Source organism: Argopecten irradians, chromosome 5, assembly GCF_041381155.1.
Source record: "Argopecten irradians isolate NY chromosome 5, Ai_NY, whole genome shotgun sequence".
Lineage (NCBI taxonomy): Eukaryota > Metazoa > Mollusca > Bivalvia > Pectinida > Pectinidae > Argopecten > Argopecten irradians.
Window position 1 is genome coordinate 26,181,554 of NC_091138.1, and position 27,517 is coordinate 26,209,070.

At 35.8% G+C, this 27,517-nt stretch overlaps 1 protein-coding gene across 1 annotated transcript in view; it reads right to left on the reverse strand.

The window, feature by feature from the left end:
• The window catches only part of LOC138323360 (tachykinin-like peptides receptor 99D), an 82,555-nt gene that overhangs the window by 24,753 nt on the left and 30,285 nt on the right, over positions 1-27,517 (reverse strand). The window contains exon 2 of the mRNA XM_069267940.1: positions 5,978-6,190. Within this exon, the coding sequence (XP_069124041.1) occupies positions 5,978-6,190 (213 nt within the window). The remainder of the gene's footprint in view (positions 1-5,977; positions 6,191-27,517) is intronic.

A 27,517-nucleotide genomic window follows, 5' to 3' on the forward strand; every position in this document is an offset into this window, starting at 1 on the left:
AGTACGTTGATATAACAGGATGTCCAGACTGAATTACTGTGATAGATGTCTTATTACCGACCAACACTTTCTACATCTCGAGGATGTTCGCCCAAGGGAGATTACGTATAGAATGTCCATGTTTCCCATTATTACAACTGATGAGTGTCAGACCCGAACCAAGACAATTCACTCCACTGTAACACAATCTATCCTCTCTATCAAATCTACGCTGCTCATTTGTTTACCGATGATGCCCCCTAATTGTGGACTCAGACGCTCTGTAAACAACAGCTTCCTGATATTAGTTGCGAATCCATAAGAGAGGGAAGAGTTAGCTGACAGACTCTCAGCACTCTGATTGATTGATACCACCAGAGTTTACATGTACATCCCCAAATTATAACATATTCTCTGCGAAATTTTCCCCCAATTTGTTAACAATCAAGTTGTGTTTGTCGATTAGGGTTCGAAGGATCCCGCTTGTTAGTCTAGGTTCAATAGTTTAAGGTGGTGTTTACGCTGATCATACAACGATGTACAGAGATGTGTGATTGTGATTCCTCAGTGAAAAAACACGCCATCTACAGAGAGTTACATTCTAAGTGATAAATCCCTGTTTATGCCACAGATGATTATTTGATATAAAACTGACTACAGGTGTGGCCTGTATCATTGAGTCCATTGTGACAACATGCAGGACGAACCTTCACGCTGATATTCGACGAGCATTTCCCCAACAAGCAGACAAATCACGCGCGGGTAATGAGTTTATATATTCCGCTCATCAGTTCTCATTTGTAACCGGAACAAACGACAAAATACCCGTCACGTGCTTCCGCCATTTTGTCAGCGCTCAAGGCTGATGATGTCTGCGATACAATGATATTTGATCACTGGAGAGTTCTCTTAACGCCGTACGAACAAATTCCCTTGACGAAAAGGATATTGTACTCAAACCTGATTTCCCTCCACCTTCACTGTTTTATTGTGGTATGATAGGACATTAAATGTAAAAAAACGCGAACTGCTTCATTTAGGGAGTAGTATACCATCAAGGAGGATTACCACGCAAACAAGTTTCCAGACACCGTATATCACACATCCTCGACTCTCCGCGAACTTTGCTTTTATAATTTCCCAAGAAATTTGGCGCACAATGTTTTAGACAGTAACCTTATCGTGGATTGATATACACACACCTTTAGTGATGTGCCTTACCTGTTAAGGAAGTAATTTTGTTAGAGTCCTTTTTTCTAAGACATGACTGATGGGATAGTTTTTTGTACCACAATTTACGTTGTAACCTTATCTTATTTATTACATTCCATTTTCTATCCATATTTCAATAGCTCTTTACTGTTGCAAAAACTCGCCATGTTCTCACATAACGGAGGCTGGCCTTAAATTATATCTATTATTTTTTTACCATTACTTCAAAGATCGTATTTTTTAAAGACACCCATGCCTCATTAACTTATGTCCCCTAGTCGTTGTTTTGACACATAGCGTAGCAGAATAGACGAAAATATTTCGGGCTTTCAAGATAATTTTAGCTTCATCAATCAACTTAGGAAAAGTAGGCTTACCCTCATTAAACGTTCTAACCTAACGACAAAAAAGTCGGAACAAAGTAAAAAAAAATCTGCAAACTTTCACATTATTTGAGATATTTGTGTAAAGGTTGATTCAGGCGGTATGTTCGTTGGCCATTTTTTGTTTGTGCCATCATATCAAATACGACGTGAGTGAAATAGTATCTACATACTTTCTTAATTAGACATGCTTTTAATAAACACGAACAATATTTTGTGAAAAAATCAGCATATGTATTTCGCAGATATATGCCTACCAACAGGTTTGCCATCCAAAATGTATCGATGCTAAGCAATGTTTATTTTGGATCCGCATGCTAATATACAATTACATCCTCACCGTGAGAGTGTTTTTATATAGTGAACATGACAACATGTTTGTAGACTTTAGGATCCCAGACATATGGTAAAGATTTGAGCACTGCCAAACACATGTCAGTCTGCTGGTTAATACAGGTTATATACACAGGGAGAGAAATTTACAGAATGGGATTAAAATGTATCATAAATATCATTAGCATTCTAGTCTAAATATAAACTAAAAACTACGTTTTGGTGTGTGTTAATTGCTAGTGGTATATGATCAGCACACACTACCATCCGTCACTTTTAAATTCCTCTGTATGGTGCAAGGTAACTGAATGTGCTGATAACTGTCTTCAGTAATACTTGTTATCGGTCATATTTAAGTTCCTATTTATATTGTCAGACAATTAAACTATAGTTTGGTGCAAGCTAATTGCTGATCTTGAACGTTCAGTACATGTTACCCTGAGTCTTATCTGAATCCATATTTTAGTGTAAGAATATATTTACATGTAGTACCAATTACATGTATGGGTTATTTTACATTCCTATTGTGCTGAGCAACCTGTTTAGTTTTGCGTTTAAATGTATTTTCTATTTTACATGCTCAGACCAAAAGTTATGAAGATGACTAATTCTAACTTTGAAATATTTGAAAGGAACAAATTGAAAAATCATGAATTACTTAAAAGAATGTTTAGTAAAACAATAGTAACATTTTGTATGAAATGTAAGAATTTTGGTATAGTCTATTTTCAGATAACCTTGCAAAGTCATTATACGCTATATTGCCTATACACATGTTGATTATATTTTTATTATTAAAGATTCTCATTGTTTATTTAATTAGCATTTTCACAGATCACTGTGTATCAGTTAAACACAAAATCGTTCAGCGTCACTAAGAGAATACATAAATGTATTCTGTTTTAAGGTCATACTATCATTTTCATTGGTTGAATCAATCGGCTGATTCTTCTTATCAACCGACGGTCATTTCCATGGTGTCCAAATCAATATTACAGAACTAACTGTTTTCTGAAAACATTCTAAGAAATTGATTTGAGCCTATTCTAAAGCATTGTAAATCATAGAAATCATCAATCTTTGAGTTTTTTCAATTACATTTGGTTAACTATGACACAGTTAGTTTTTAGGACTAGTCTTGAAACTATCAAAGCAGGGTTCATTCAGTAAGTAAGTTGATGAAAACAATGGAACGTGTAATGGTCGTTTTATGCTGTCTTTTAGTACTGCAAGTTTCGTTATATTCGTGGAACAAAGTTTTTGCGATTTTGACTCAAATAATAATAAAAAAAATATTTTAAATTGAAATTTCGCGTTCAGGCTTAAAAACTCTATTTAGCCATCACATAATATAAAATCATTGCCATAGCAAAGCGCACTTATATTCGATTGGATAATACTTTATCAGAAATAAGCATTGCGATACCGTTGTCATCACTCGATGATCATTTAAACGTGAAATCTGACCTGAAGTATTTTTTCTCCTACAGCATGTCGAGTAAGAAAAAGAAAAAAAAAACCGCATGCTTATTGAACTTTTTCGGTAGTCTGTTATTTATCATTGTTGATGTTCGCTATCACTGTTCGGCAAGAGTGAACGGAATAAGAGTAAATATCATACCGTTACGAAAGTAATGAATGGCATTTTGATAAAGCCAAGAGGAAAATGCTTCACAAATATCTAAATTCATCAAAGAAACGAACATCAAAACGGACAGATTGATTGGTTGATTACTTTAACTTCCTATGAACAGCTAGTGTCATTTAGGGACGGTCTTCTGTGTATGCAGCATGCTGCCTGTCTGAGGCGTGTGTGTGTTTTCGGAAGGCTCATTTAGGGACGGTCTTCTGTGTATGCAGCATGCTGCCTGTCTGAGGCGTGTGTGTGTTTTCGGAAGGCTTTGTTAATTTGATACGATTGATATTTATCCACTCTGGTGCGTTAAACAGTGATTAATATTGTTAATTTATAAACGGTTTGCCCATGCTTAACTGCTATTTTGTAGATATACAAAATAAAACAAAGACATTTTGCTTTGTTTCAGCGAGCTACCTTCATGTCTGACAGCCATAGGATTTAACGGTATTTGAGACAACCTGAAACAAATTATATATTAGGTAGCGTATATGACAAAAGTTGCTGTTTTTTCATTGTTGTTTTCCGTTTTGGTGATATTGTGTCCTAACATTTGTGACATTTGATTTCTTCTACAATTGACAATAATCAACACATTGCCTGAATGATTTGAACAAAAACAGAAATCTGATTAAATGCTGGAACTACAGAATGATTATAGGGAGTTCTTTTTACGGAACAAAACCTAGCACCAAGCGTTTCTAAATATGGGTATTTTAAAATAGCTTGGCGTTCTCAACGGACAGACGCTTGACACCAAGCAAGATCTTCGGTGACACTGGAACCCATTAGAAGCAAATTAACATTCAACATGCGACATCAAGATGATCTCACCATATTATGAAGTAAGAATATTAGAGCACAATGAGGTCAATCTTAGCAGGTTTCATTTACTCGAGAAGCCTAAATCATCACCCGCCTCGCCCTGGGAATACAGATCCCAATGTTCGATCGGTATGGCAGACGATAGATGCGTGTGTGGCGATGTCTGTGTCTACAAGTACATGCACACCATGTAGACGATTAACTGGCTGTGGCAGACCCTAATGATGCAGCACATTAGAAGGTTACTTAAGACGTATGTACCATTAGTGTGTGTTCTAATTAACTAATTAATGTGCTTAGGATTTTGTATATTTCAAAATGAAAATAACACACGAAATAGTTGTAAGAGGGGCGAAAGAGCATTTTGGAAATGTCAAAGGTGGTTTCTTACAATTACTATGGACAGAAACCCGTATTGTGTAGGGAACGAATAAGATGGCTAGTAAACCTTTTAGTTGCATAGAGCACACGAATTGTAGCTTTTGAGATTCTGCATGAAACAAGATTACAGTTTGTAATAAAAAAGATTATACATTATATTTAGAAAATGAAAAAACCTAAGGTATCGTATTCCAGCCAGCGTATTATGTTTATGAGATAGTGCTCCTGTTTGATTTATAACCACCAGACAATTTATAACAAGAAAAAAAATTAATACGACATTTGAACAACTTGCCTCAAACATTATCAAATGGACTGAATATGTTGAATGCTCTCCTTTTTAATGTGTGTTTTTTTTTTAAGGAACAATTACAAATTGGCTATTTTAATTTGTAATATCGCGTTTCTGAATAGAATTGTAACCTTGAGGATTTATAATATAACTTTATACTTTGTACCAGGAGTTTTCCCATTAGTAATATAGACTTTCTGATTTTTATTATTACGTTATTGATGAAAGTCCTAGCTTGTAGATTGTAGAATAACTTTGTTTAAAAGTAATATGAAAATGTCAAATAGCAATCCAACCTTGATAATTCGGTGCGTTCCATGGCGATTTGCAATAAGACCTTTTTGATTATTCCTATGACTTTGCTGAGCTGACTTAGTCAAGATTGTTATTTTGGACTGAAGAAGGCCATATAGTGGCTGAATATATGTTCCATAAAAATGATTTTGATTTTACTTTGAATTAACTTTGGCCTTTTATTTCTATTAATATACTAGCTTTATACCGTTTTTACTTCATTATGAGCTGACATTTGACCTTGATGTATTTTTGTATATACCTACGTTGATACTTATAGTATGACCTTGGTGAACATACATATTTTTCTAAATGTCAACTCTAACATGATGTATATAACTTAAATGAAATTTTGTATTTAAGATCTTGTCCAGTTCTTGTCGACCCTTTTTACTACAATTTGATCCGAAATGGGCTATTTTAATTTATTTTGACGCCGAATGGCATCGATTAAGTTGAGGCCCTTGTTATTCTGTTACATGAGTATCAATGTATATTCATGTCATCAAGTCACAGTCTTAATATTACAATATTCCATTCTTATTTTCGTCAGTGGCTCATTTTTTAAGCTGGAATTACAATTGAAGAGACATAATTAAAATGATTTATTGAAAGTTGTTTAAAACAACAAAGGCTACTTACGCAAAGTCCGTCCTACTTCCGGTGTTAGCATTGCCGTCTGGCCATTGTATAAAACATATAATGATGGAGATATTGCCGAAGTCTTGCACTTTGGTGGTTCCATAGATCAGATTTGGTATAGAGAGAAATGTGGACACGCCCCATATGATGCAGATAGCCAGGACGACGCGGCCAGTCATGCGTGGCCGGAGAGGGTGTATAATAGCCATGTATCTACAACAAAGAAAATATAGATACTGGTAAGCATCAATAATATTACATGCTCGATATGCTTAATACATTTCAGAGGAACAAGGCGCTTACACCTCCAAGACATTGTTTACCTTCAAATATTTTGAAAACACATATTTAAATGATTTGATAACATTTATCCTTTTTCATGGTTGGTTGGTTGATTGAATGGGCTTAACGTCCTTTTTACTAACGACAAAGATCACTAAAGGACGGCTTCCCCCATACAAGGTAGGCCTCCCCCATTCAAGATATGTTACATGTCTAGGTCCAATTGGTTTTCAACATTTTCAGTTGTAAAAGTGTAAAAGAATATGAATTAAATAGTTCAATAAATGCAAAACAGCGTCCATTGGAAGTCAAAAACATTTTCTTATATATATCTTCATATAACATATGCATTTTGTTTGTTTGATTAATTTACGTCCTATTAACAGCTATAGTCATGTAAGGACGGCCTCCCATGTATGCGGTGTGCTGCATGTACAATGTATGTTGTGCGAGGTGCGTGTTTTGGGAGACTGCGGTATATTGATGTTGTGTCTTCTTGTATAGTGGAACTGTTGCCCTTTTTATAGTGCTATATCATTGAAGCATGCCGCCGAAGACACCAAGCAACACACCCCACCCGGTCACATTATACTGACAACGGGGGAACCAGTCGTCCTACTCCCTGTATGCTGAGCGCCAAACAGGAGCAGAAACTACCACTTTTATAGACTTTGGTGTGTCTCGGCCAGGGGACAGAACCCAGAGCCTTCCTCACGGGGGCGAACGCTCAACTCAAGGCCAAAATTGAGGCGGTGCCATGGGAGGCATTAGGAAAGATAAAGTCAGTTAGGAAGAAGAGAAAAGATAAGATCCTAAATTTAGTCGCCTTTTACGATCATGCAATAGGGGCAGCAGGTACAATTCTAACGCCCTATGCGTTTTGTGTTTTTGCTGTAACAACTAGTCCGCATACACACGTTGATTGATAAATGATTAAAAGCAATCTGATATGTTGATGTCACCACCGTAATAGTGTAAGATTGTGACTTCAATATACTGCTTAAAAAAAAAAAAGAAGTAACAATGTTATTTTGGACACGAAAGGAATAAAAAAAGACGGACAATGTACTTTTATTTTACAGCTCATGAATCTTATATACGCATTTACAAAAATGAATCTTCGAAGTGTGAAAAATGCGCACGTCTGGTTGCTCTCGCAGGTTTGCGTTTATTGGGATAAAAATCTATTCATTAATTCACACAGAGCTATTGATAAATCCACATGCATCTGGTAGACAGAACTCTATTTGTTGGAGCCGTCATTTATTTTCCTTACGCTCCGCAGACGATCACCACTATATCCCGGGATATCACATACGTTCTGTGGTGTTCAGAATCCGGTTTGACATCAAGAGTTTCGCACACAGCCATCAAGTCAAAAGCAATGGAAATCACATGGTCATCAATAGCAAAATATGCGCATCTATCGACCATTTGCTTTGTCGCAGCCGATTTCAAACACCGGTTTGATGTTGGTGATTAAATGGAAGGGACCGTTGTGTACAGATTTATGGTTTGAATATATATAACGGTGGGCTTCAACACAGGCAACAATGATCGATAGATTACGTAAAGGAATCATGCTTTATCATCAGTTAGTTAAAGCACAATTCTATTCAATGCCGTTTTCAGACGACAAAACCTCGATTTCCAAGGTAAGCTAAGGCAATGTTGGGGTATAAATTTCACTAAATCTGGGTATGAATGTAAATATAAGTGGTAGAATGTATTTCCGATTTGATCGAATGATTGCACAATTCCATTTCTACTAAGGTGAATGGTCATAATAAGCGTCTTAACATTGATATCAGTACCTTTCCAACAACATGCGTGTATTGTAGCTTATTCAACAATGGATATTATTGAAACTTTGACGTAAAAGCTGAAATCGTATTGTATTCTCATGGGATCGAATTGAAACGTGATCAATGAAAGTTGACATGCCTGCTATTTTACTTGTCATTTCCCCGTCTTTTACTTTCAATACGTGACATTGATATATTACACGTCACGCCGTTAGTGCAGTTAGCCAAAATAGTCATGTGCGTTTAATTTATTTGCTTTTTTGTCCATATCCGATCAATCCTTTTCTTACGTTGTTCGAATACGAGTTCCATAAAATCCAGAATGAGGCATTTAAGAGGCTAGAAAAAAATCGAAGTCGATTATATGCATGAAGTATTTCAAGTGATTACTTTAAAGAAAAGTTACTTTATCAAATAACAACTATAAGAGTGTATTGAGATTAATTACCAAAATAATGGACGTCGTTCAGTTTCATTTTTTTTATTAAATCACACGAATATTAATAAAGATATTTGTTTTTGATTTTCAGCGAACGTCCTTAAATCAGCGGTATTTTTTTCCTTTACTGAAATTTGCAACCTCCGTGTCTTGATTACAAATTAGTGGAAAAGAATGGCGTGTTCCACAGACTTGTTGATGTCTGGGGACATTATATGTGGACCAATCAAACATCAATGATGTATAGAGGTAGCCATAAGACATTGTCCGGGATGGTTCCGATACTTTCCATCACAAATACTTCTGTCACTCTAAACAAGAAATGATGACGCACTTAGAACAATGTCAGTCTATCTCACTAGACGCCAGCGAAAGTAAAATGTCAGATCAGAATATCATCAGAAAATTTCATTATATCTTGACCGGAAGTCTATACAGTCCTTCCTTCTGTTAACAACATATAGTAGTTATTATACTAGACTTATATTGAATTGGTTTGCCCTTCTTCTTTTATTGCATAACCAAAGAGATAAATCCCCACTCATTACCACAATATAAGCTATTTGTGCTGACACACACAGTTATCATAGAAGTGTTGGGTAATGACTGGTTACGATGATTGAAAGGTAAATATTAACAATATTTTTGTAAAAAGAACCACACCTTTAATATGGTAAATTTACAAAAAAAAAATGACATTCGAAGTACCTGACGTCACAATGAAACTCCAGCCAGGTTATATTACACTAGTGACATATGCAGTATTGCATGGTGTAGGTCACTGGGTATCAGATGGCTAAATTTCATTTAATGATGGTTTGTATACTAGATAGAACTTAATGTCGTTTTAAAACATGTCGACAGTTGCAGATGAATTGTCATTGAGTCATTCCCTTCAAGAGGATAACACCATTTAAAGGGACATGAACCTTAAATGATTTGTTCTGTATGCTTAGATATGGTTTTCAGATGTTTATTGAATATTTTAATACAATGATTGGTTATCTAAAACAACAGAAAAACGTGGGGAATACCTACCTCAAAAATGATAAAAATAGACCGTCATATTCTATTTTTGGAACACAAAACGAAAGCTGGCCGAAAGCGAGGTTATAATGAACAAAAAAACTTGCTGACATGACAAGGAATATTAGTTTTCCACATTTTAAGCTTAAGCATTTTTCTAATTTACGATGGTTGACAAATGAAGTTTAAGCCATATTTATTATAACAATTTGTATTTAGCGTAAGATTGATAAGTCAAAAGTCAAACGATACTTTTCATTCGACAGGGCACCGCGAAGGGAGGTTCCTGACTTATTGCACATATGTACATCACGCAAGTATAAAGTGGAGAGTTGCTCCCGTCTTATGCATTTCAGTGATCCATTTATATTTACCTACTTCCCAATCGCGCACGTTACTGACTCTTGACGTACACTGTTTACTATTCGCGTCACTCACGTTTTTGACCCACCATTTTGTTTACATATGCAGTGCATTGTGGGAGGTCACTAAAGTTCAACACTACTATAATATCGTTACAAAATTCGACCGGGCCGGTTCAAAATACAGAAAGATGGAATTTCCATTAAATTTATTTTATTTGACACATTTGCACAATAATTGATATAGATTACTTAGTAAGGTATCTGATACGTCTTAAATATGTCTTTTACTCAAATTTACATGGTTTATTTAGGTTCATGTCCCTTTAAATATACAATGTAATATTTTTAAAATGTTTTTTTTCTGCTCCCACGCTAGAGCCCTTGGTGGGTGTTTGAAAGATAGCTGGAAGGCAAAGTGATCAATTACCATACTGTTTATATATGTTTAAATTGTTTATAAAAGTGTTAAAGAAATTAGCAGAAATAAACGCTTATAATTAGACATTGTGTCCGATATTGTTGTTTTTGAAAAATAAAGTGAGTTGTTCCATATACTAGTAATGTCAGAGAGAGAGAGAGAGAGAGACAGCTGATGGATATACACATAAATGGTAATCTTGATTTCTTGTTGTAAGAGTGTAAAAGGTCACGAATTTCTCGTTTCTAATAAAAATGATTCTTTTTTATAACAGCGTAGGTGACATGCCCTCCATTGTGACTCGTTATGGAATATTCGTCTATTGTTATGGTTTAACATTCAGGATACGAAACGCCTGGTTGAATTTCACATGAATTTGACCAGAATTTTACTTCAGCGAATTTTCATGCAAAATTTAGGTCGATTTCAGGTGAAATTCAGTTAGGTTTTTAACCTGAAATTGACTTTTCTGCTCATTTCAGGTCAGAATTTTAACCAGAATATTCTAGTCAATTTCAAGTAAGGAAATATTGGCTGTGTAAACATTGCAACTCATTATCTTAGTATATTGGCACTGAACGAAGACAAGTGTTCCACTATCACAAGGAGACACACGAATATACCAAAGTCTCAAATAACAAAAATACACTGTTGAAAAATTCAAAAATTGATAATCAACACTAGAAGACTCGTGACTGTTTGGAGAGAAGTCCTGTAAATCATGACAATTCTGTACTCGGAGTCTCTGGCAGAAAATTATCCCACTGGCTCATCTAGGTGACTAGTTGAATTTTTTGCCCTCAAATTTTTTACTTTCAACTTTATGATTTATATACTATATGCAGGCAGTACGGTGTCCCCTATTAGCTAAGTGAAAACACCAGTTTGATATTAAAATTTGAACATCATCTATAGAAAGTATAACGAATGTTATATACGCAGCCATTGCTAAAGAGAGGGGCAATTTTAGAGTGCATGATACATGCAATATCCTTCAAGGGACAATATGATGTTTTACCACAGTCACAATAACACACAATAATGCACTAAGGGGCAATATGATGGTTTACCACAGTCACAATAACACATAAGAATGCACTAAGGGGCAATAAGATGTTTCACCACAGTCACAATAACACACAAGAATGCAATAAGGGGCAATATGATGGTTTACCACAGTCACAATAACACACAATAATGCAATAAGGGGCAATATGATGTTTTACCACAGTCACAATAACACACAAGAATGCAATAAGGGGCAATATGATGGTTTACCACAGTCACAATAACACATAAGAATGCACTAAGGGGGGATATGATGTTTTACCACAGTCACAATAACACACAAGAATGCACTAGGGGGCAATATGATGTTTTACCACAGTCACAATAACACCCAAGAATGCAATAAGGGGCAATATGATGGTTTACCACAGTCACAATAACACACAATAATGCACTAAGGGGCAATATGATGTTTTACCACAGTCACAATAACACACAAGAATGCACTAAGGGGCAATATGATGTTTTAACACAGTCACAACAACACATTAAATGTGAATTAAGAAGAGATGCACCAAGGAAATTATATACGTCTTTATATTTGAACATATTGTGCAGTGATAATAGAAATTGAAGGTTTGAGATCCCGAACAAATTATTACGGACTTTCTTTAAAAATTGATCACTAATTAGGAATATTGATGACGAGATTATATAACGTTGTCTGGTGTTTAAGCTTTTCAAATATGTTTAGTAAATGTCGATCTTCAGGAGTGTAATAAATCCCTTTTGAATATAATTCAATATCGTATTTTGATATCAGTACGACGTCCAACAGAGTTATTGTATCCCTTTAAGTGACTTATAAACAGCCACAAACAGAAAGCGTCTCCTTATATTAGACAAATTCATGTCACCCTATTCAGTGCTGGAAGGGTAGTCTGGAACAGAGTACTTTAGTCTATGTATAGATCCCCCCCAGGGAATCGGTAACGACATCTAAATATATATCCTATTAAACAATGTCGGATGTGTTAAACAGACAGTTAATGCATTACATTAGTTATTTTCTATGTATTTTTTAAGAAGGAAATGCTTCCAATTCTCTTCAAACAATGTGTAGGGGTTTCCGCAGCAGGGATTGGTACTAGGGTTTTATTTTCTTTGATAATACATAAACAAATCCATACTGTCACTTTCCTGCATCAGATTGGAAATATCAACAAGTTTAGTCTGTATTCGCAACACAGGCGTAATCATTATCATAAGTTGTGGTGACAGAGCTAATACAGTTTAGATCATTTACAGCAATTCAATTTGTTCTAAAACCAGCACCACATAATATGTGGCTCTGCATGTAGGGCGTTAGAAATGGATATCATCTTTTCCCTTTTCTTCTTCCAAACGTCTCCCTTGACACCACCTCTTTTTTGGCCGTATGTTGTGCAGTCGTCCATGTGAGGAAGGCTGGGGGCTCTGTTCCCTGGCTGAACACCATAGTCTATAAAAGTGCTAGGCTCTGCTTCTGCCTAGCGTTCAGTATAAAGGGAGTGGGACGACTGGTTCGCAGTCTCCCAAAGCACGCTCCCCGTACTTCATACGCGCAACACACCCATGCATAGGAGGCCGTCCGTACATGACCCTGGCTGTTATTAGCACGTTAACTAATCAAATAAATAAGCATAGCATCAAATATGATTATTTAAAAACGGGGTGTTCAGCTTTGTTGAAAGAAAATATTGAAAACAGAAATATTTGTGTCAGCGTCATATTAATTAGTTTTTTTTCTCTTCGGCTTGTTTTTATTACACACAGTAAATTATTTGTGACGCTTGATGTTATATAATTGAATATCTGATTTGGAAATAAAATTACCAATTCAGTATTTGTTGATTTGATTTATGCAACATATATATGTTTTTTAATTTCTGCTAATTGTGTCCATTATGCGACCTGACGTCATCATTTATACCGGCCTTCGATTTGAGACAGCTAGTTCGGTAAACACGTAAGGAATTCAGTGAGATATAAACTAATGTGCAATTTGTTGTCTACCGACACATTGAGATAATCAACAAGACGTGATGTACCTAACAGAACTCTTACAGGTGTAAAGGTTAATGGCCAATTAAGAGGGTGTTCAGTTACTTTTAACAAGTGTTCAGACAAGTGTAACAGATGTTCATCCTTCGCATATATGAAGTGGAGACGAACAACGCAATATACACACCATGATGTGGAAGAAACAATGGTGTAGGCTGTGGTAAGGAGTTGGGCTAGAAATATTCAAGAGATCTTAGAACAGGCATTTTTTTGTAACTGGCTCATCCGTAATTTTTTTCCAGTTTGGTTGTTAAATGTACATATATTTGTATGAATTGCAATTTGTGATAACAGAAATGATAATGGTATGCTGGTTCTGTGTCTAGGTTAGCATAATCCAGTACTAAAAGAGCAAGAGTAACATTATTTCCTACTTTCTCTATTATTACTTCTTTCTAACGTCTCCATTGGCACTAACTTACTTTTTGCTACGAAATGATCGGTCGCGGTTCAGGCTCCTTGCGAACGCACTATTGAATCTAACAATACCTTAACATAAATCATACTTTTCAACCCGAAGAAAATATTTCAAAATGGAAACACACTATAGTCTAAAACATTGGTAACTGATGTAGCTGCATTGCGCTCCGCATATAGTGAATGGAACGACTGGTCTGTTACAACACTTCACACACACGCAACACACCGTAAATGTACTTGTTTTTTTCCATGCGTGATATGAATTCTGCAGGTAGGACTAAGAAGTGTACTTGCTGCCGCTATTGCATGAACGTAAAAGGCTCATCAATGCGTTATTAATATAGAACTATAAAAAAACAAGAGTTCCACTATAAAAAAAGACAAATATACCACAGTCTCCCAGAACACGCACCTAGCACATCACACACGCAAGACACGACACACAAGGGAGGCTGTCTTTAAATAACCGTGGTTCTTAACAGGACGCGTTAATTAAACGAACAAAACAAACAAAATAAATCTGATGCGAGTTCGAAATGTAATTAAAGTACCGTATTGATGACTGTCCGATACATGAAGGTAAATAGATAACCTACATATAACCTGTATAACTAGTGTATTTAACTAAATAAGAAACATTGTTTAGGCATGTTTAGAATGGTTCAGTTCTTTGATTTATATCTCTACGGATGAATTGCATGATGCATTCCAACGCATGGTATAGTGACAGATAGTAACGGTAGTTCTTATATTAATGAATCCTTTGATTCTTGATGTGGAGAAATAATATCAGAACAAATCAGAGAGCGACTTCCAATACAGCAGTAAGTATTCTCAGCACCTAGTGGCAGCCCATGCTGATCGCCCAGTGCTGTTCAGAAGGCTATTGACAAACAATTACAGCGCGTCTTCATCCCATCACGGAAGTAACTGACTAGCTAATCAGTATTCATCAACCAGCGCCTTCACTAAAGAAGTCAAGAAAATAAAAGTTACTGCCCAGCGGGTTCAAAAGCACGGGTATGGCTAGAGAGAATTAGTCCGCGAAGAGCACAACATTCATTCCGTATAACAACGGCATGGATTGATAGAAAATCTGCTCCCATGAGCTTAGGGAATGATCCAGGTTAATGATCATGGCGGAGGCAAAAGGGACATGGAAACAGTTTGAAATATCCAGTACTCTATTTAATGCATCCCTTGGCTGAAGCTATTCCGGTCGCATTACTGTAACACCGAATGTAATGCACCTTATGTGTCTCACGAAGGCAAGGTGACGATACGTGTCATACAATGGCTAAGATATATTTGAAACTATTCTTTCCGCGTCATGAATAGGATAGATGTAATTTGCAATTTTGTCTTTATAGCAGCAGAATGTAAAAGTTTTTAGAGGCGGCTTAATGTTATATATTTTCATAATGTTGCTGCATAACGATGAACATAGGACATAAAGGTGTAATTAGTCTTAACTTATCGATTTGGTTTTGGTTGACTTTTTTAGATTAGCGTCGTAAAAATCAGGGTCATGTAAGCAGGAGCAGAAACTACCACTTTTATAGACTATGTGTGTCCCGGACAGTGGACAGCACTCCGACCTTCCACGCAGGTACGAACGCTCAACTGAAGAGATGTTAGGAAGAGGAAGAAAAGGAAATACCCTAAATTTAGTCGCCTTTTACGATCATGTAATAGGGACAGCAGGTACAATTTAACATCCTACCTTCAACTTTCAACTTATCCATACATGGAATGAAGTTTGGCAGTGATATAAGATATTCACATAAATAAAATCACTTAAAAGTTTGCATTAAATGAAGAAAAACACCATTACAGTGTTTCCAAACAAGTGAAACATTACTGAAGACATGCATACCTTGTTACCTAGGCTAACAGCCAGGGTCTGTTTATACTCGACACATTATCGACACTAGAATAAAAGCCAGGATATGAAAGTGCAGTAACTGAAGCAGTTGTTATGGTAAATGAAGAAATGCCGGTATGATTGGATGTAAGATAAACATCTTACCAATACCCACTAATCCTTCCAGCTGTTTCATGTCAGGTTTCGCACCACAAGCCACGCATTACTTGGTAAAAGAACAATGACTCCCTTCTTAGATTACATTCTATCTCCACAAAAAGTGGGAGTTTCGTACATCTTGCTCAGATTGTAACGGACGTGTTAATCTAGGTATCTCTTTATATCGGCCATTACGAGCCTAATTAGTTACGTTTTATAGCCATACATCAATCCGTCTGCGTAATCATTGAGGGCAGGTATTCGGCATATGTAGTGCAGCCACAGATGGTGTTGATCTTTTTATTGTGTCAAGTGGCCGCGTGGTACGGTGTTTAGCAGTTTAGTGTAATTTTTACCTATAATAGTATAGCCAATATATTTCAAGCATCAGAACCCGTTAGTGTCCGTTGCAGTCAATAAGCAATATCCTTTTAACGGGTTGGACAACTTCAGGACAGTCCCTGCCATGGATGCGATATGTTGTCTGTGTGTGAATTGTGAGTATGCGATGTTTTCTTGTAATAGTCAAAATCAACTTTATAGTGCTATCTCACAGAAAGACACCAAACAACACACCCCTTCTGGTCAATTTAAACTGAACCAAATGTCCAAACATTAATAGATGATGCTTATATTTTGATTGTGTGCCTCAAACAGGACACAAAACCCAGTCTTATATACTGTGAAGAACGCTAAATAACACAAAAATGGCACGGAAAATATTACCTTTTATTACACTATGATAAAAGGTCACAGTTCTCTAACCTCATGTCATCTATGTATTACTTTATGATTAAAGGTCACAGTTCTCTGACCTCATGTTACCTCTGTATTACACTATGATTAAAGGTCACAGTTCTCCGACCTCATGTTACCTCTGTATTACACTATGATTAAAGGTCACAGTTCTCTTAACCTCATGTTACCTCTGTATACACTATGATAAAGGTCACAGTTATCACCTCATGTTACCTCTGTATTACACTATGATTAAAGGTCACAGTTCTCCGACCTCATGTTACCTCTGTATTACACTATGATTAAAGGTCACAGTTCTCTGACCTCATGTTACCTCTGTATTACACTATGATAAAAGGTCACAGTTCTCTGACCTCATGTTACCTCTGTATTACACTATGATAAAAGGTCACAGTTCTCTGACCTCATGTTACCTCTGTATTACACTATGATAAAAGGTCACAGTTCTCTGACCTCATGTTACCTCTGTATTACACTATGATAAAAGGTCACAGTTCTCGACCTCATGTTACCTCTGTATTACACTATGATAAAAGGTCACAGTTCTCTGACCTCATGTTACCTCTGTATTACACTATGATTAAAGGTCACAGTTCTCTGACCTCATGTTACCTCTGTATTACACTATGATTAAAGGTCACGTTCTCCGACCTCATGTTACCTCTGTATTACACTATGATAAAAGGTCACAGTTCTCTAACCTCATGTTACCTCTGTATTACACTATGATTAAAGGTCACAGTTCTCTGACCTCATGTTACCTCTGCCTTGATAATTACCTATGATGATTAAAGGTCACAGTTCTCTAACCTCATGTTACCTCTGTATTACACTATGATAAAAGGTCACAGTTCTCCGACCTCATGTTACCTCTGTATTACACTATGATTAAAGGTCACAGTTCTCTGACCTCATGTTACCTCTGTATTACACTATGATAAAAGGTCACAGTTCTCCGACCTCATGTTACCTCTGTATTACACTATGATTAAAGGTCACAGTTCTCGGATCTCATGTTACCTCTGTATTACACTGTACTAAAGGTCACAGTTCTCTGACCTCATGTTACCTCTGTATTACACTATGATTAAAGGTCACAGTTCTCCGACCTCATGTTACCTCTGTATTACACTATGATAAAAGGTCACAGTTCTCTGACCTCATGTTACCTCTGTATTACACTATGATAAAAGGTCACAGTTCTCCGACCTCATGTTACCTCTGTATTACACTATGATTAAAGGTCACAGTTCTCCGACCTCATGTTACCTCTGTATTACACTATGATTAAAGGTCACAGTTCTCTGACCTCATGTTACCTCTGTATTACACTATGATTAAAGGTCACAGTTCTCTGACCTCATGTTACCTCTGTATTACACTATGATAAAAGGTCACAGTTCTCTGACCTATGTTACCTCTGTATTACACTATGATTAAAGGTCACAGTTCTCTGACCTCATGTTACCTCTGTATTACACTATGATAAAAGGTCACAGTTCTCCGACCTCATGTTACCTCTGTATTACACTATGATTAAAGGTCACAGTTCTCTACTCATGTTACCTCTGTATTACACTATATAAAGGTCACAGTTCTCTAACTTTACCTCTGTATTACACTATGATTAAAGGTCACAGTTCTCCGACCTCATGTTACCTCTGTATTACACTATGATAAAAGGTCACAGTTCTCTGACCTCATGTTACCTCTGTATTACACTATGATTAAAGGTCACAGTTTTCTGACCTCATGTTACCTCTGTATTACACTATGATTAAAGGTCACAGTTCTCCGACCTCATGTTACCTCTGTATTACACTATGATTAAAGGTCACAGTTCTCTGACCTCATGTTACCTCTGTATTACACTATGATAAAAGGTCACAGTTCTCCGACCTCATGTTACCTCTGTATTACACTGTACTAAAGGTCACAGTTCTCTGACCTCATGTTACCTCTGTATTACACTATGATAAAAGGTCACAGTTCTCCGACCTCATGTTACCTCTGTATTACACTATGATTAAAGGTCACAGTTCTCCGACCTCATGTTACCTCTGTATTACACTATGATTAAAGGTCACAGTTCTCGGATCTCATGTTACCTCTGTATTACACTGTACTAAAGGTCACAGTTCTCTGACCTCATGTTACCTCTATATTACACAATGATTAAAGGTAACCGTTCTCCGACCTCATGATACCCCTGTATTACACTGTACCAAAGGTCACAGGTTTCTGACCTACCATTACCTTTGTATTACACTATGATAAAAGGTCACAGTTTTCTGACCTTATGTCATCTGTGTATTACTCTATGATATAAAGTCACAGTTTTCTGACCTCATGTAATATCTGTATCATTTTATGATAATAGGTCACAGTTCTCTGACTTCTTGTCATCTCTGACCTCATTTTACGTCTGCATTACACATGATAAAAGGCCACAGATCTCTGATCTCTGTAAAATTACGTGTATTTGAAAAGTTAAATATTTTATTTCTATAATTAGTCAAGCTATGTTGTTACACTGAGTAAAAAATATTTAAAAGTATTTGTTATGGTCTGGCCTTGAGTCATATAAAGAATTTTCAGTTTAATGCACTTTGTTAACACAATGCGTCAGAAATTTTGAGCTCATTAAAATAGCATGTTGATGTTTAATGGTACACCCTGAATAATGTGAGGTTGTTATCGCTAGCGACGTGTTTCACGATACCACTCCAGATTTCTGCTCTGAAGAATCGTCTTTTCTTTTCTTTTTATCATCACAATACAGAGTTTACGTCGAAGACTTCCAACACCTACCAGCAAATTACCCGCATAGCATGACTAAATCACAGGAACGTAATTAGATTGTTAATAATTATTAGACAATTACAAAACCTAGCGTATATCTGACTGAAAATTAACGAATCGAGACTAAGATGTTAATTACGTTTTCTAAATTTAGAACAGAACATCAAAGAAATAAATGTAAGGCCTCGGAGTTAACTATTTTTCTAACAAATCCATTTTCACAGATTTCTTGTTCATTAGGAATCAGACCTCTGATTTAATTTTGCGAAAAGTTTCACTGTAGTACTCTTGAACGCAATTAATATTGAGCGTAGCAAATTCAGCTTTCCTTCTTCCTTAAAGGCTTTGAATTTAGTCGTCCAAGTATGCAATTTTGTAAAATATTCATTATGTGACATTAGTTTCTCTATTGATATTTGTTGGTTGGTTTGATATCTTTGACGCCATACAGACAATTAAAAGTTTCGGCAAACAAGAACATCGTTCTTGTCGGATGTAAAGTACAGGGCACCTATGCTGCTCGAATCACGTTAGCATATACATGTATCGACGAAACGTTTGACGGAAGTGGGATCGAAAGCGAGGTCAATTTTCCAGCCATCGATCCACGTGACCCCTGGCCCAGAAACTATTTAGTTTAATCAGATGGCATGCCTTGATGGAGTTGGCGCTAGACTACAGATTGATTAAAGGTGCCTGGGACCTGGAAATGGCGTTGTGTTTACCAATCTGTATGATATGAAGATGTAATACTCGTGATTAAGCAGACTGCTTGGTGACATGCAATGGTTTGGCGCCGACATTATGTTAGGAAATCTCTTTGCTGAAGAAAGGGATAATTCAACTATTGGTTACTGTTATGGTTTTTCTGGATCACGTTACTCAATCCTTTTACGTAAAAAGTAAATTTTATAAAATAATTATTCACTGAAAAAACCGCAACGATTTGATGTAATATAAAATCCATCTAACTGGTAAAAATCAACCTTTTGATGTGAAAGTGGTTTTGAAAAATGTCTCCCAACATTGCTCAGAACAAATCAATTCTTTTTCGTTAATTTAATTGGTATCCATGTTTAGTCGTTTACATTATTAAACCATCATAGTTGCAACGAAAACACTTTGAAAGTTTAAAACATCACTTTGGTGGAAGTTTTCCATTTTCATGATTACATTTAACATTAAAGAATTAAAAAGAAACATTATTAAAGTTTTACATAAAATCTCTGTGACCATCTTGTACTGCATTTTAAATTAATTTAATTAATTTTGAGGCTTGTAATGATGTGATTAGAAAGTGGCACTTAACATTGTTTAGCACTGATCGTGGATGAAAGTATGGTCGCATACTACAGCATTAAGGTTGACGTAGGGACTTTATCTCTGGGCCATGTGACTGAATCACACTCCTGATTAGTTAGTAATACCTAACTGACCACTTTAGGGTAGAAAACGACTACGATGTCAAACGTTTTCCATGCGTAGATTGCTTTGTTGAAAGACTTTGTTTAAGTTTTATCTATAGACATTGAGGCCATTTGCGCATGCATAAAAATCGAAAATAAAATGTTTCCCTGCACATTGTAACACAATTGTTAAAAATAAATAAATCATATAAACATATTTTTGAATATAATAAGATTTATGCTTGATTATGGTATAATCATGTAGTGTCAAAGCCTCAGGCGAGTGAGTTGGGATTAACAGACAGAATCACTGTAGAAACATGTGGAATACAGAGGATCGATCTCTCATCTCAGTATAAAACTACAGGATATTACTGTAATGTATTTTCCTGTTCTTTCATGATGAAAAAACCGCTTCTAAAAGAATTCACACGGGTTGATAACATAACTAATTCAAGGCTAATATGGCATTTAGAACGGACAGTATTTCGAACAGAAGCCACAAAAACGTATGTCGGATGTCAACGGTTGGAGAAGCCTACGTACAAATCATCTTTCATTATATTGAAAGTGCTAAGTGCAAATGTTCACTCCATTAACTTAACAGCTCTTAAATACTTAATGGCTATTCCATTGGTATTTTACGAGGATTTGATAGCAGTTTTATAACCCTGCAATGCCGTAATGCAATACAGATGTACGCTGTTTTGTGCGTCTTCAAAATGGACGCTACCGACAGGGGAAAAGCAATACATCACTCTCGCGATATCAGCAGACAAATGCATTCACGTCATTGCGCCTGTAACTATCAATATGGTGCTATTTATCAACTAACTACTTATCAATGATTCTTTCTGTATTTAATCTTTTGAAAGTGTTATTGAGTCTATCACGTGTTTATTTGTTACTATTCATTATAACCATTTATTTAGATCTATCGTTGTTCTGTGTTATCATGTCCCCAATGAATACCTCCATCAGCAAATGCCTCTTAAGCATGTTCTATTGTGCTTTAATCCAGTGGCATTGATGGGAATTATTACATACTCAATGTGGCATTTTAATATATCAGATTCAAGTAACAATAAGAATACTTGAACCCATTCAATGTGGAATCAGTCTGCAATCTTATCAAAGTTATTTTATTATTTTATCATCATCCTTTCAGACGTTATTCTGTGTTGATTGCCGCTAAAAACGTACATATAAAACAAATGATGTAGATATTTAAACTTTAAATCCTTGCCTAAAAAACACACCATAACAATTAAAATAATGAAGCTGGAATGTGTTCCGAAATTATATGGAATTCATGGTATTAATGACAAAACGGTATCAATATATCAAACAAAACACCAAACTCAATTCGAAGGAATGTTTGTTATTTCTCAACGATGTGTTGAAGAGTTGGAATATTAAACTAGCTGCGCTTGAAAGGATGTAAATGCTTCGATTGAATTAAAACCACAATTATGAACAGTAAAGCTATAAGGTTTCAAAGCAAAATGCATTCGTTTTTTAAAGTTGACAGAAGAAGCAATATGGATTTCTGCCTTTTCATCTCGAAACCCTTTTCTCCTTCATGTATGGTACAATCGATAAGGAATCACAGACGAATATTTTCTTTTTTTCTCTCGTCTGTTTTGAGCTTAGCTTCCGAATATATCGACTTTACAAAGTTATGCGTACACGGAATACTGAAATAATTACACCATGTCTAAGTCTATGGCAGGCTATAGTCTGTTCAGATATTCCTATTGACTTTCTACCAATTTAACGCCAACCCGATTTCACGTCAGTATTTGCATTGGGTACCTCGGAAAGAAACATCGACATGTACGGTGAAGCAAGTTTTAACTTATCAATCACAGTCGGTACCAAGGAAGGACAAAGGAAACACTGGGGATGACGAGAGAAAAATTCAATACTTCTCAGTCCTTATGTGTCTCCATACATGTTGTACTTAATAGGTGATGCGAATGAGTGCAATTGATAGAATTTAATTTTGTGAATGAATGTAATTAATTGAATTTGATTTCTGGAAGCCAGTCTTAGAATTGGGTGTAGAAAAGGTTTTTTTTTCAATGTAAAATAAAAAGATATATGGTGTGTACGGTTCGTGTTACCCAGAAGTACATGAATAAACCTATTAAAATGAGGTTATAATACAAAAAAGATCTGTTGTTTCCGATTTGAGTACGGATTTTAATCAAAATAAAAAACATTACATTACACATGAAATCAAAACCACCACACGATCATTACAAAATGTAATCGGTTCATTACCACCTTTTACAGATGCTGATTTTTCCCATATTAAAAATATCAGATGTTAGCAACGCAACTCGCTTTGATTCACAATTTCAGAATTCTTTAATGCATGCGATTTGCATTGTAGTTTTTTCGCGAAAAGTTTTATACTCAAGTGCCATGTGAGAGCCTCTAGTTATATCGGCATGATAAGTTACCTTCTTTGTGGTGTGGCTTAATGGAATCGTTTACGCATTTTAGGTTTTAGAAGCGGGTCAGGGGGATAACCATTCTGATTAAAACACATTTCCTTATCCTCACTGGTTCTATAGAGGATCTGACAACATTCCAAAAGGGATCATGTTCTGTTGACCTTTAACGTTGACCAATCAAATCATTTCCTCCAGAATCTGAATGTTCTGAATTGAATGTTTTGTTTTCTTGAAATGACACCAAGGTGTGAAACGTAATATGTTGCTATGCTAAATGTGTTCTTAGTCAGCAGGATACAGAGGTATTCTTATTATCCATGGAACGTTGGGCAGGATTGCACAAAATAATATTTAGAGAAGTTCACAACAGAAAAGTTGTTAGACAAATGAGCATTTATCTCTTTCGAAATATCGAATCAAATGAATGGTAGTACAATAATGTATAATACAGGTTATTGCTAAGCTTTATAACTGACTACAGCATTTCTCTACAGTGAAAGAAAAATATATTGGCTGATATTCAGCAGACTGTAATTGTTGTGTATGGAGTTGGAGTAATTTATGTTTATGGCGGTAGTTCACGCTATAATATCGACAATACGGGGCTGATTTTACCTTATCTTTATCTCTTGACATGGAACTCAAATCAATCTAAGCCATGGTTTGCAAAATTCTTTCTTGTTATTCGGAAATCAGATATCATTAATCAAACTAATTTAAAATTTACTGAGCGCCATCAGCCGTTATCTTCTTTATTTGATGGACCCACAGACAAAATTTCTCTGTAAATTACCAAAAACAACTTATATATGAGGATGTTTTTCTATGCATGAATAGCGATTTGAAGTTGATAAGAACTGCAAGTAAACTCAACACACCAATTACCGGCGATGAATTCAGTTATCTGTTTTATGTTTACCGAATTAACTTATTTCTTTTTGCAAGTTTGCGACAAAGTAAATCGATAAGCCAAAAAATATCTAACTTACTCATCAGCGTTTGTAGTCCAGGATCTAAAGTGTGACATAAAAGAAGAAATGTAGCGAATTGTGGTTTAGTGATAGCTAGATTTTTTACGTATACTGATAATGTTATATTTCAGACAAGTGGTGGTTTTGTCAATTTGTTACTGACACCAAGACCCCTAAAGCGCGCTTCTATACAGCGATTCATAAAAACCCACTTAATTTGTTACACAGATGTAAAGTGATTGAAACTAATTTAAAGATCTATATTGTGAAAAATGTTGTGAAACTAGGTATTCATCACGTTGTTTATCACCCTGGCAATACCATTTGTAAGCGAATATATGACCATGATCCAAGAATACGAATACTCCCATGAATTCCAGCAGAGTATGTGACCAGGTTTCTAGAGTTTTCTAGTCAAACAGCAATATTCAATTGGACAAGTAGTAGGCATGCATGTACAGGTAGTTTTGGAAAATTGTACCGCCCGTCTGGCACTAGATCATAGGACCTTTGCTACGTGATAGATAGACAGTGTCAAACATTTCAGTAGTATGAATAATATCAATGCTGCCTTTGATTCTAACAGCTAGATAAATCTAAACGTGATGGGATCTGACAGCTTGTAATGACTACGATAGTCTACTGTCGTTTGAAATTGTCAGATATGTTTTGAAGTGTCTGAGTGTTGGACAAAGTTTAAGTAACGTTACATTTACTCGTGTTGACTGGTACTGCATGCAACTCGAATTTGAAGTGAATAACAGTACATTTAAGTGATATGACTCACATCCATCCAAAAAGTTTCGAACGCAATTCAACCGAAGTAGACATTTAATAATTTCATATAAAATGATGAAAACTTAACAATTGCCAGCCTCTCCAATGTCTCATTAAGTAGTCAAAACATGTACAAAGCACCGTGTTAACGGAATAATGCTTGTGTCGAAAATCGTAACATTTAAAAAAACAACACTTTTTAATTAGTAATTCGATGAAAGTGATTCATGGTTATTAACTTAATTTTCAAATGCTTTTCGCTTGCAATGCATACAATTCTTTTAACTCATATTGGTTAGCTGATATATGGTTTTTTCTACTATTTACGAAAATATTGATGTACTAAATAGAAAAATGCAAAGGTAGTGAGTGTGAAAGATAAAGTATTTAAAACATGGACGCCGTAACTCACGTCCGACATTTCTATATTTGCTTTTGCAGTCGCTAAGTTACATCTTCAAGCAGTCGTATTTTCCGCTATCAGTAACATTTACGATAAGAGTGTTGTTATACATGTCTACGATTTAAAATCAACGATACGGAAAACCACCCACATATTCACCTCTCATACATCGATATTGTATTGAATCAGATATCATTTCTCGCCGTGTCAAGGGTATAATGTAAACGTTGTTATGTAAAGTATTTTTACTAAATAAATCTGTATAAAAGGAAAAAAGCGTTAAATTTGGCTGTCTGTTAGAGTTTACGGAGGTACGTATTGATTACGGTAATGATATGGAAGCTCTACGGGGTGGAATAGCTTATAGTGAACATGTGACATTGCATACTATAAAGTATGCGTACGTATTGTTTGGTTTTAAAAATGTGTACTAGAGGGAAACGACACACTCTTGTTTAAGGAATCAGAATTGAACAGGTTTTAACTATTGTGAATTATTTTATTGGCATCGTTCAAAGTAAGAATTGTTATATAAGCCATCATACTTAGTGTAAATTTGTACTGAGTTACACAATAGTTCATATTATATTTCGTCATAATCTAATACTTATTAGTATATTATGTAGGACATACTTTGAATTCATTGTTTATACATTACTGGCTTACATAACGGTAAGCCCCTGAGTGACCTGGATGGATAACGGTAAGCCCCTGAGTAACCTGGATAAATAACGGCAAGCTCCTGAGTGACCTGAATTAATAACAGTAAGCCCCTGAGTGACCTGGATAAATAACGGCAAGCTCCTGAGTGACCTGGATTAATAACAGTAAGCCCCTGAGTGATCTGGATAAATAACGGCAAGGTCTTGAGTGACCTGGATTAATAACAGTAAGCCCCTGAGTGACCTGGATTAATAACGGTAAGCCCCTGAGTGACCTGGATTAATAACGGTAAGCCCTGAGTGACCTGGATTACTGAGTTACTTTTGTTTCACTTATACGATATTTCGCGACTATGTTATTTGATACATTATAACGAATAAATCAATTGGCGATCAAGGAATCTTATTGGCAATCGTGTATGATAAGTTGTAATGTAATGCAAAGCCTATCTAAGAGCGCAGCAGTTAATCCATTATTTCGTTTTTTGTTTTTTAACTGTGTAACTAAATAGAAATATGCCCGGTAAATAAAGTATTTTCAACAGCGAAAGAGTAATCTCCTCTGACCCATCAGTCTTATCAATGTTGACATGTGTTTTGTTTTTATTGCTTATTGCGTGCGCTGACTAACTGTACTGCTAGACACCATTTACAGATTTATTAATTATTAGAATAATAGCTTTGCTGAATTACTGGCATTGAGTTTATGACAAGAAAAACCAGTATTTAACGCATGATTCTTCTCTTTTCATTTTCTGCAAAAATACGTGACTGCGTCTACAAAATATATCTCAGCGTCATTCTCCGTTGCTAGGTGGAAAATTCCGAAGCAACTGCTCACATGCAACAGCTTTTAAGTTTGGATTCAGGACAAAATGTAATTGTTAGATTCAGACAAGAAAAAATTGGGAGGTTCATCTTTCACTAATGTTTTCATTTTTAAGTTTTCTAAGTATAACTTGTTTGTAATCACGCGAGATTGTGATTTTGTAATCATGCGAGAGTGTGACTTTGGGTACTGTCTTGCGCAACGCTGGATCTTGTGTTGACTTCCGATTTCCGGTTTACGAGAAAGTTTACATAGAATAACGTTACCTAGACATCTCTATCACAAGAGTTCGCTGCGCTCTCTATCAAAGATAATATGACTGAAGTCAATGCCTTAAAGGGCGTAGCCAGATGGTTTGATATGAATCATGCGCGGCATAGGAAGAGCGAAGCTCTACTTGTTTGTTTTATTTTTTATTTCATGTAGAAGACATAATTTGGAAATAAAAGGACGCGCTTTAAACTATAGAAGTATATATTGTAATAATTGTTTCGCATAAGCTCAAAGAAATGAACTCAAAGATTAGGAGTTCTCTGTGTCTATACAAGGCCTGGAGTGCCGCGTATGCGAATCCTGTGAT